A 12,097-nucleotide genomic window follows, 5' to 3' on the forward strand; every position below is an offset into this window, starting at 1 on the left:
AAAGGCTAGCTGAAGTTCGCTAAATGTCCGCAATAGTAACTTATTCTGGTTTATGTTTCCTCACGTTGCGCCCCCCCTGAAGAACTCTGGCGCCCCCCCAGGGGAGGCGCGCCCCACACTTTGAAAAGCCCTGACATACACCAATTAATGAGTTTCCAGCCCAAATGTTGTCCGCCACCTTCAGGAGGGAGGGCTTTGGTTTTTTTTTCCCCCCTCAGGAACATAAGCTGTATTTTGCTCTTTTCAACTTTAAGAGAAATAACTAACTAGTTTCATGGATGTTCCATGCTGTCAAACATAACTATAAGATTGGCAAATACCTTTATCATTGGCCCATGTTTAAATAACATTCATCGTATGATTGACTGAGCTGGAAGTGTGTACCGCGAGGTTGGTGACTGTTCCCTCGCTCTGCCGTGTGTTGCGATGAGAGTTGGACGAGGTGCCGGATGATGAGGAAGAAGTGGAAGGCAGCTGGAAGGAGGAGATGCCGCTGGTGTGCCAGTTGGTCCAGAAGATGCGGTTGGTCTTGATGTGCAGGTCCATAGCGTCGATGCGCACGTTGGCGTCGCCCTGGAAGGTCTGCTCGTACACCCAGTTGGGCATGCCTGGGTCCAGACTGCGGATCTCATTATCATCAGCGATGTACAGTACCTGCCTGTTGATATTCAAACCTGATGGAACACAGAGTGTAAAAAGATCAGAGACGAGAGATAGGATTCATCTTATGGGCTTTGAGAGTTTTACATATCGACAGACGGGTATATATTTTCATATAATGTGTGATGATCAATAACGATACAAATTTGTGACCATTCGAATCAATGAAAAAAAAAATCGATTATTATCAGGCTGCATCACCTCTTAGTGCTGTGACTGCTGTTTAGACGGCAGGGGGCGCAATAACTTACAATGGTGGGAGTACACATGACTTCACTGTAGGTGGAAGTAACACAGCTCTAACGCCATGAAAACAGATCTCAAAATGTTAAAGAGCGAGTTGCTGTGTGATTGGCTGTAAAAATAGATTTAACAAGAAATCAGGAGGGAGTACAAATGTTTATAAAAAAGTTTATTAAGAAAAGGCCTTTGTGTTATTAACCTTGTGATTTTAATAAAAGGAATATTTTAGTGAATAGGCTATTCTATTTCTTTCCCCCTAACATTTACAAACATGCGTAAAAAATTATTTTCGGTTGCTGAGAAAATGAAACAAAAGAATATTTAAAAAGTTGATCAAGAAAAGGAAAATAATTTTATTACCAAAATTTTTTCATCATTTAATTTTTTTAAAAATATCACTGGAAAATCGAATCATGAATCAGGTGAATCATTACATGCCTAATTATAAGAGCTTATATTTTTTAAATTGATATTGAAATGTGATTTTTTTTGGGGGGGAAAAAAATTAAATGAAGAAAATAATAATCATCATCATTATTATTAGTAGTAATAGTCGTAGTAGTAGTTCAACTTGTATAGTCCCTCTGGCACCCAAGGTCACTTTACAATTACAAAGTCGTCCACCAAACGACGACCAAGGATGTAATTCCAACGGCGTAGCTACCCACAGTCCCACCAAAAGGCGCACGAAAGTATGTCCCACACCACCTGCATGGCCGCCGCGATGCCACCAGGCAACATCGCTTGGAAGAAAATGAAGCAAAAGAATAACTAATAATTATTGACCCACATTCGTAGACGTTACAATAAAAACATCTGCAGTCATGCTAGATATTTCCATCTTTTACGTACTTCCATGTAAAGCCTCGGTCACAACCGGCCGTATGAGCTCCTACGGCCGGTCCACGTGCAAAAAACGCAAGAAACGCACGGAGGGCGCGCGTGTGACGTGCTGATTTTCGAGCCGTAGACTGGCCGCAGAGGTTCTTTGTCATGTCAAACAAACTCTACGGGCGCTTACGTTTTTTTCAGGTTGCAAGACAAGCTTACGGCCAACGTGCGTCTTTCTCCACGAACAAAAAAAACGCAGTGATTTGGGAAACGCCAAAAATCGCACGGCCAAAAAATCGTACGTCCGGTTGTGACCTAGGCTTAAGGTGAAAACGCATCACTGAAGTTAATATCATGAGAAAATAATATACATTTATCATGACCTTGTAGATTTCATATTTGTTTTTAATTCACTGATCAACAATAACAGCACTTGACATAAATATCCGTGTAAAAATCAAGCACGACAATACCCTGGTTTGCCAAATCCAAACGGACTTCTTTTTCACAAAATATTCTCACTACATCGGTAAGACCAATAACTATGTGTGTGCAATATCACTGCATACACAAGAGTTCCCAAAGATAAGGACTCCAAGAAATGGCTGTTTAGATACAATTAAGAAACTGGCATATTACATGCATTTATTTATTCCTTTCACACATGGGGTTATATTCAATCCACTTTAACACCAGTGGAATCTTCCACATGTGACGACTCTTAGGCCAAGTTTACATTAGACCGTATCTGTCTCGTTTTCTTCGCGGATGCACTGTCCATTTACATTAAAACGCCTGGAAACGCCGCGAAACGGGAATCCGCCAGCGCCCACGTATTCAATCCAGATCGTGTCTGGTCCGGTGCTGTGTAAACATTGAGAATACGCGGATACGCTGTGCTGAGCTCTAGCTGGCGTCGTCATTGGACAACGTCACTGTGACATCCACCTTCCTGATTCGCTGGCGTTGGTCATGTGACGCGACTGCTGAAAAACGGCGCGGACTTCCGCCTTGTATCACCTTTCATTGAAGAGTATAAAAGTATGAAAATACTGCAAATACTGATGCAAATACTGCCCACTGAGTAGTTATGATTGTCTTTAGGCTTGCCATCCTTCCACTTGCAAGTGGTAAGTGACGCGCATGCCCGACATGCACTGAGATCACACACACAGCGGCTCAGTCCCGAATCACTGCTCGTGCGCTTCACTCGCGCGCTGTGTGAGCTGCGCAGGGCCGGAGTGCGCACCCTCCAGAGGGCACTCGCTGTTCAGGGCGGAGTGATTTGGAGCGCAGGATGCCTGCGGAGCCGAGCGTATCCGTGTATTGGCGTTGCTGTGTGCATGCGAATCGTGTATTGGCGTTGCTGTGTGCACGCTAATCGTTTTAAAAACGTTAATCTGATGATCCGCTGATACGGTCTAATGTAAACCCCACCGTAGGGTAAAAGTCCCTCTCACAGCTCTAATGAAGTACTTACTGTCAGCCTTGCAGACGTCGTTGATCTTGGTGAAGTATTTGTGGCAGCTGCACTTGTAGGAGCCTTTGGTGTTGTTACAGATCTGAGAGCACACGCCAAACTGTGTGCACTCGTTCTTATCTGCAGAGGGGAACATGTGGTAAACTCAACCGCACCGAAACCCTGTCTTCTGTCCAGCTGTTGCAATAGAACAACTAGAGAGAGAGTGTGTGCACGCGCGTGTACGTATAAAGAAAGGTGGGCACCTTGGCAGTTGCCGAAGCCGTTGTTCTCGAAGCCGGGTTTGCAGGAGCAGAATGAATCGGTGCCGTTGGTCGTACAGTGAACCTCTTCTGTCTCTCCGCACAGAGACCTGTTACTCTTACAGTCGTTCAGCATAGAGTCTGAGCGCGCACACACACACACACACACACACACACCAGATCACATCAAAACATGACTGGAGGATAAAGAAAATAAACTTCTAAACCACTGAGAGGAACTTCAAAGTGCAGATCTCTTCTGAGAACTACATACCTTCAAAGTCTTTCCTTCCCCCCCCCCTTTTGCATTCACACCATCAATAACGTGACATGACGTAAGCCGGATTGATGGTCTCATTTTAGCAGGAAATTCTCGCGATGATTTTTATATTCCACTTAGATGCGCCAAAATTGCGTAATACACGCTCAATAAAGCCTTCACCGTCAGTCCATTTGTCTTTTTTTTTTTTTTTAAATGGTGCTGCATTGGCTCGTGTTTAACCAATCAACGTACGCTTTTGTGCTGGGAGAGAACCTATTCTGGAGTAGGAGCTTTAAAAAAATTCCCTCAAAACAGCGTTCTAAGAACTACGATCGTTCTCAGTTCCTTAGAGATGAAAGTGGAGCAAAGAAAAAAAAACCCTGAAAGTCAAACTAAGATATGGACGGGGGAGGGGGGGAACGTCCCCCGAAAATATTTTAATAACATAACACGCAAAACCCTGCATTCTAGTGCATTTTAGTACTTATTTTCACTAAAACAAGTTATAACTTTTAAGCCTTTTTCTTTCATGTACATTAATGATTAACATGTCAAAAATATCAAATTTAATTCCCAGAGTTAATGAGTAATTTTCAGGAGTGCATTTAGAAAACGCGGTGATTTTCCTGCCTACACACTTCATTACTTTGAAAAAAAAAAAAAAGACAGTTGAAGGTAAACTCAGCAAAATCCCAAAACAGCACTGTTAAAATGTAAAGGTCTGGTAGAGTTTCTAAAGCTTTCAGGCTTCAGTGTTGGGGACATTGAGCCTCGTTTATCAATCTTTTAGTAGAGTTGTGCGTTTGCGTAAGCTAAAGTGAACTAAACATTTCAAATTCATATTTATGCGAGTTGAAGCCAATTGTTTACATTAGTTCGTGACTGGCAGCCTGAGTGCATTATGTAACAAAAAATAATTCCCATTGCTAGTTTTAGGCAGCTTAGAAATCGGCTCTTCCACGTTTTCTTGATGCTGTGTTCTAGAAACGGCACTAAAACTTAGCTTCGAAACCACAAAATGCAATTTTGATGGAAAAAAATATATAATAAATTGCTGACTTCTCTTCACATCGAAAGAAGGAGGAAAGTTTTGCTTGTTTTGACATGGCGAGTTATTAACACAAGAGGAAATACTCGTAATTCGCAACTAAAAAGACTGCAGCTACACTGGCAGCTTGAACATGCTTTCTAGTGCGATCATGCTGCGCTTGCGCAGAACGGTGTCAGTCCTGTGCGCCTTAGCACGTGCACCTGAAGGCGCGCCTTGGGCGTGCGCACGCGCCTAACGAGCTCCAGCACGTGCGCCGTTAACAAAGAACACCCGTCTTTAATCAGTGAACTATGTTTGGGCTGTTTAAGGACCACGCCCATGCAAGGACAATGCGAAGTATTACACCGCGTCTAGGAACGCGAAAAATCCGAAAAATAAATCTCCATTCGGAAAACGGGAGATTTTCAAGAGTTTTGTCAAATATCTGGATTTATGGGTCATTAGCGGAAAAAATCTGGAGGAAAATCTAAAAATCCGGAATTCCAGGAAAATCCGGAACACTTTCATGACTAGTTCCTGTACAAACGAGTGCTTTGAGAGCACAATATCCCCCGCTGGCAACTCGGCCATGACTCTGGTAAAATGCGACTGAATTGAACGAAATTACAATATGCATATTACCGACATATAACAAAGAATCCTGCCAAGTTTCGTGAAATTCCTCCAAAAATTTTGAGAGGAGAGTTGATTTCAGAAGGCGAGTACCCTTCCCGGGACGGACGGATGGACAAACATCGCCACGACATAATCCCCCTCGGGCCTTTTGTCCAGCGAGGGATAATAAAAATTGTGAGGGAAGTTGATTTCAGAAAGCAAGCACACTTTGATGAAATTATTAACAAATGTGTACTTTGGCAATTTCATCAAGGTGTGCTTGCTTTCTGAAATCAACTTCCCTCACAATTTTTATTATCCTCCGCTGGTTGAAAGGCCCGAGGGGGATTACGGTATGTCGTGGCGATGTTTGTCCATCCGTCCGTCCCGGGAAGGGTACTCGCCTTCTGAAATCAACTCCTCTCACAATTTGTGGAGGAATTTCACCAAACTTGGCAAAAGGCTTTGTTATATGACAGTTGTACGCATATTGAAATTTCGTTTAATTTGGGCAGATTTTCCCAGAGTTATGCCCTTGATTATTAACAAATGTGTACTTTGGCAATCAAGGGCATAACTCTGGGAAAATCTGCCCAAATTAAACGAAATTTCAATATGCGTACAACTGTGATATAACAAAGCCTTTTGCCAAGTTTGGTGAAATTCCTCCACAAATTGTGAGAGGAGTTGATTTCAGAAGAACGTACACCCTCATGAAATTGTCAAAGTTATTTAATCAAGGGTCAAAACTCTGGGAAAAATTTTCACAAAGGAAATTAAATCACAATATGCGTATTACCGTCATATAACAAGGCCTTTTGCCAAGCTTCGAGAAATTCCTCCAAAAATTGTGAGAGGAGTTGACGTCAGAAGGCGAGCACACCTTCATGAAATTGTGAAAGTACAAGGTTGTTAATCAAGGGCTGTAACTCTGGTAAAATGCGACCAAATTGAACAAAATTACAGTATGCGTAGTACCGACATATAACAAGGCCTTTCGCCAAGTTTGGTGAAATCCCTCCAAAAACTGTGAGAGGAGTTGATTTCAGAAGGCGAGTACCCTTCCCGGGACGGACTGATGGACAAACATCGCCACGACATACCGTAATCCCCCTCGGGCCTTTCAACCAGCGAGGGATAATAAAAATTGTGAGGGAAGTTGATTTCAGAAAGCAAGCACACTTTGATGAAACTGCCAAAGTACAAGTTTGTTAATAATCAAGGGCATAACTCTGGGAAAATCTGCCCAAATTAAACTAAATTTCAATATGCGTATAACGGTCATATAACAAAGCCTTTTGCCAAGTTTGGTGAAATTCCTCCACAAATTGTGAGAGGGGTTGATTTCAGAAGAACGTACACCCTCATGAAATTGTCCAAGTTATTTAATCAAGGGTCAAAACTCTGGGAAAAATTTCACAAAGGAAATTAAATCGCAATACGCGTATTACCGTCACATAACAAGGCCTTTTGCCAAGCTTCGAGAAATTCCTCCAAAACTGTGAGAGGAGTTGATTTCAGAAGAAAAACACATTCTTATGAAATTGTCAAATTATAATTTTGTTAATCAAGCACTGTAACTCTGGTAAAATGTGACCAAATTTAATGAAATTGCAATCTGCGTATTACCGACATATAACAAGGCCTTTTGCCAAGCTTCGAGAAATTCGTCCAAAAATTGTGAGAGGAGTTGACGTCAGAAGGCGAGCACACCTTCATGAAATTGTGAAAGTACAAGGTTGTTAATCAAGGGCCGTAACTCTGGTAAAACGCGACCGAATTGAACAAAATTACAATGTGCGTAGTACCGACATATAACAAGGCCTTCTGCCAAGTTTGGTGAAATCCCTCCAAAAACTGTGAGAGGAGTTGATTTCAGAAGGGAAACACACACTCATGAAACAGTCAAAGTATCATTTTGTTAATCAAGGGCCGTAACTCTGGTAAAACGTGACCCAATTTAACGAAATTGCTATAGAACAAAGAATCCTGCCAAGCTTTGTGAAATTCCTCCAAACATTGTGAGAGGAGTTGATTTCAGAAGGTGAGCACCCTTCCCAGGACGGACGGACGGACATGGCCACGACATAATCCCCCTTAGGGCCTTTCGGCCAGCGGGGGATAAAAAGCAGGAACTTCCTCAAACAGTTCTAAGGAACTATGAAAAAGTTCCTCCGGTCCGAAAGCGCCTCTCTCAACGGTGCTGTCTCACCTGTCTTGCAGCCGATCTCGTCAGAGCCGTAGTCCTCACAGTCGTTGAAGTAGTTGCAGCGCAAGGTGGAGCTAATGCACTTGCCGTTGCTGCACTGGAACTTGTCCTTGCCGCACTTGTTCTCTTTCTTATCTGCTCAAATACCAAGTCACGCAGACGTCATTTAATGCACTCTTCCTTCACAGGCTCTTAAGATTTCCCTCCCATTCAAATTTTACTAATAAGAAAACTTCCAAAGGTCAAGAGAATGTAAAACAGCAGCACAGATTAAAAGCCTCGTTTCGTCGTCACAGTCCTTTCTTACCGCAGTTCATCTCGTCAGAGTTGTCTCCGCAATGGTTGATTCCGTCGCAGCGTTTGCCGCTCCACAGACACACGCGATCATTCTGGCAGCGGAAGTTTCTCGTGGGCGGACACAGGAACTTCCCTACAGGTGGAAGGAGATCAGTTATATTTATCTATCGATCCGTTTCCTCCTGTCTGATTCTGGCGAATTCATTTGTTCAGCTGGTGTTCGAACTCACGGCATTCATCTGGGTTTTCATCAGAGTTATCGCCGCAGTCGTCCTCACCATCGCACTTCCACGCCAGTGGCTTGCACAGGGTGTTGTTACACTGAAACTCATCGGTGGGACAGAGGCGTTCCACTGGAAGAAAGAGAGAAGGACGAGGGAACATGTAACTAACAGTTATTCAACGAAATCGAGTCGCACATGAGCTGGTAGCCAATGAGGCGCGTAGCACCGAGTCGGCTATAAGCCATGTATGATGAGATGAGATTGAGTGGGATTACTTTTTTCTATCCATATTCACTGGATTTTGAGAAAACGGAGCATTTTTTTTTTTTGCAAATTTGATGAATAAAAACTTTATACAAAACATCTGACAAAATAATTTCTGCTTAGAATGTAAACAAACCGGCGAAATGACAGTAGCAATTTGTGAAAAATGCTATAATAATTCTTGGGGGCAAAAAAAAAAAAAAAAGATACATGTTCTTACCATCAAATACTTTTATTCCATCTTTTTTATTTAATTTTGGGGGTTTTTGTTTTCGAGTAGAGTTTTTATTTTGTCCTCGGTTGGTTCAGCAACACACGCCACCATTTTGTTTTTCTCTACTCACAGTATATGAGCTGATAGCCTAGTAGTAGAGTAGCCTATCAGAGTGCACGATTGCTCATATCCAGCGAATGTGGATAGAATAAAAACAAATGTACACTACCGTTCAAAAGTTTGGGGTCACTTTTGCCCCTTTTCCACCAAAGCAGTTCCAGGGCTGGTTCGGGGCCAGTGCTTAGTTTGGAACTGGGTTTTCTGTTTCCACTGACAAAGAACTGGCTCTGGGGCCAGAAAAACCGGTTCCAGGCTAGCACCAACTCTCTGCTGGGCCAGAGGAAATAACCGCTTACGTCAGCGGGGGGGCGGAGTTGTTAAGACCAACAACAATAACAAGACCGCGAAAGATCGCCATTTTTAAGTGCCGAGAAGCAGCAGCTGTACAAACATGAAGTCATCCATTATTATTGTTGTTGTTGCTTCTGCTTCTTCCGTGTTGTTTTTGCTTCGATATTCGCGCCAAGGTTTATGCAAACGTAGCGACGTAACTGACGTATACAGTGACATAATGACGTGGCTTCCCTTAGCACCGCGAGCTATGGAAAAGCAAACTGGTTCTCAGCTGGCTCGCAAGTTGAACGAGTTGTGAACCAGCACCAGCACTGGCCCCGAACCAGCCCTGGAACTGATTTGGTGGAAAAGGGGTATTTGAAATGTCCTTATTTTTGAAAGAAAAGCACTGTTCTTTTCAATGAAGATCACTTTAAACTAATCAGAAATGCACTCTATACATTGCTAATGTGGTAAATGACTATTCTAGCTGCAAATGTCTGGTTTTTGGTGCAATATCTCCATAGGTGTATAGAGGCCCATTTCCAGCAACTCTCACTCCAGTGTTCTAATGGTACAATGTGTTTGCTCATTGCCTCAGAAGGCTAATGGATGATTAGAAAACCCTTGTACAATCATGTTAGCACAGCTGAAAACAGTTGAGCTCTTTAGAGAAGCTATAAAACTGACCTTCCTTTGAGCAGATTGAGTTTCTGGAGCATCACATTTGTGGGGTCGATTAAATGCTCAAAATGGCCAGAAAAATGTCTCGACTATATTTTCTATTCATTTTACAACTTATGGCGGTAAATAAAAGTGTGACTTTTCATGGAAAACACAAAATTGTCTGGGTGACCCCAAACTTTTGAACGGTAGCGTACATAAATACACTTGTACGCAAATTAGAATCAACCTTGTTGATCATTTTCCTGTATCAGCACAACTCTGAAGAAGAGCCAAATCTGTAGTGTCAAGTACACACACACACACACACACACCTGCGTCATGGCATCTCTCTTCATCGCTGCCATCCATGCAGTCAGCGTCGGCGTCGCAGCGCCAGCGCAGTGGGATGCAGTGGCCATTTTTACACTGGAACTGGTCGGCATCACACTTCAGAGCACAGCCATGCTGCATGACACACACACACACACACACACACACACACACACACACACACACACACACACATTAACAAGCCTCTCTCTTTTTCCTCCCCCAACTTCATTGCTGCTCTGTCTTTCAACCATAAAGGCCAGTACTCTGCTTTGCTTGGGGGCGGAACTAATTTCCGGACTGTTACAAACTCGTATAAAAGGCCTGCATTTCACAAACTCGCCAGAAAGCAAAGCGTCAGCCTTTGAGATTGGAGATACGCAATTGTTCACGGTCTAGAACTTTTCACTAGCTGTGTCTTTAAACATTGCTAGCTGTTGCTATGGTTACACTGAAATGATAAAACGATAAAAAGGAGAGACAAGCAAGCAAAACCGTGAGCACTGAAAGAAGGAGGACAAAGTGAATCAATCAGAGAAAATAAAAGGCGTGAATTTTCGATTCAGCACCTCGTCGGAGCCGTCAGCGCAGTCATGGTCTCCGTCACATTTCCATCGACCAGCAATGCAGCGGCCGTTGGTGCAGGCGAACTCGCTCTCGGAGCACTGACGCGGCACTGCCGGGGGGGACACAGTAACACACACACACACACACCCTTATCTGGAACTGCAGCAAGATAGCATCATGTTTAAAAAGACACAACTGGCAACCTGGGAAAAACCTTCACGCGGTCAAATTGGGAGATTTTACTCTATATACAGCTCGAAATATTCTACAATTTCCTGAACTGAAATGTGTTTGAATCAGGGCTTTGAACCAGAATTTTTTTCCTATTGGTTCGTTCCGAGCAGAAACGGAATTTTAACGTTTCCGGTTTTGGGTTCCACCATTAAATAGACGTTCCCGAACCGGTTAGAACAAAAAAATTTCGTTCCCGGAACGGTTAATTACGTTCCCTGTCAGCTGTTTAACAAATGGCTATAAAATTATGTCTCTGTCTCATCCAGCTTAAGCCAAATGTAGGCTAATTCTATTACAACCTTCATTAAATAAGACAAGAAATAATTCAAAACAATTATGATTTCAAATGTTGGCGATTTGGATTCTCAGTATGTCTTCCCATCTACACAAACAGAAAAAGTGCCAAAAATGAAAGATAATTCGTTTAGTGTGTTACCAAAGGCTAGTCAGGCCCTATGCATTGATAGGCTAACAGAGGTTAACGTCATTTAATGTTCGCGAGCCTCTCATTAACGTGGACAAATATATTGATATCGTGTTTGAAATTGACGTTTTTGAATAACGATAGACTGCAAAATTTACCTCTTATTTAAGATGTGGAGACGTGATAGTAGTCCACCCTCCCGCTCTCTCCATTCAGTCAGCGAACGTCACACAGGAAGTGAACCCCAGCGGGTCATAGACACTTGCGCAGGAGAAGAATGACACTTTTTTATTTGTAGGCTACGGAAACTTTGAGGAACGAAATAAAAACCGGTATTAACCGGTTACCATTATTTTTAATAAGCGTTTCTGTTCCGGAACATAAAAAATAATAAAGTTTCTGGTTTCGTTTCTGTTCCATGTGAAATAGAAAAAGTTCCCGGTTTTTGTTTTCGTTCCTTGAACCGGTTCAAAGCCCTGGTTTGAATAAATAAAACTAGTTAGTTGGAAAAGACACCCCTTAATTTTAGATTTGTAGTCTACTTACGGAAAACCATGACTGCAAATTGTAGAGTGACAAGTTTACAATTGAGAAGCAATACCAGCTCTCACTTCAGCTCATCCATCGCTGTCTCTTCACTCAACTCCTCTCCGTTTATGGGAAATCATCACCGATTCACTCCCTCACTTCTGCCTAAATTTCCTGCCGTCATTAGCGTCTTTTTATTCGGTCGTACTGCCTGCTGTAGATCATGTGTAAGCGCTCTTCTCTCTTATGATGATGATCTGACAGGGCAGGCGCATGACAGACAGTTTGACAGTCGGTGTCTGATTATAATCTGAACTGATTAGGCTCTGGCCAGTTTCACTATCCAACAACTTGATTAGAGCACGATGTTCACGGTGTGAGGAA

The 12,097-nt window shown here is 42.7% G+C and overlaps 1 protein-coding gene across 2 annotated transcripts in view; it reads right to left on the reverse strand.

The window, feature by feature from the left end:
* The window catches only part of lrp1ab (low density lipoprotein receptor-related protein 1Ab), a 348,035-nt gene that overhangs the window by 28,478 nt on the left and 307,460 nt on the right, over positions 1-12,097 (reverse strand). For both annotated transcript variants that reach the window (XM_060937437.1, XM_060937436.1), the window contains 8 exons: positions 10,530-10,636; positions 9,963-10,095; positions 8,100-8,222; positions 7,880-8,002; positions 7,576-7,707; positions 3,460-3,597; positions 3,215-3,334; positions 385-674 (listed from right to left, as the gene is read on the reverse strand). In XM_060937437.1, coding sequence (XP_060793420.1) covers positions 385-674; positions 3,215-3,334; positions 3,460-3,597; positions 7,576-7,707; positions 7,880-8,002; positions 8,100-8,222; positions 9,963-10,095; positions 10,530-10,636 — 1,166 coding nt within the window. The remainder of the gene's footprint in view (positions 1-384; positions 675-3,214; positions 3,335-3,459; positions 3,598-7,575; positions 7,708-7,879; positions 8,003-8,099; positions 8,223-9,962; positions 10,096-10,529; positions 10,637-12,097) is intronic.

Source organism: Neoarius graeffei, chromosome 13 (genome assembly GCF_027579695.1).
Source record: "Neoarius graeffei isolate fNeoGra1 chromosome 13, fNeoGra1.pri, whole genome shotgun sequence".
NCBI classification, from domain to species: domain Eukaryota; kingdom Metazoa; phylum Chordata; class Actinopteri; order Siluriformes; family Ariidae; genus Neoarius; species Neoarius graeffei.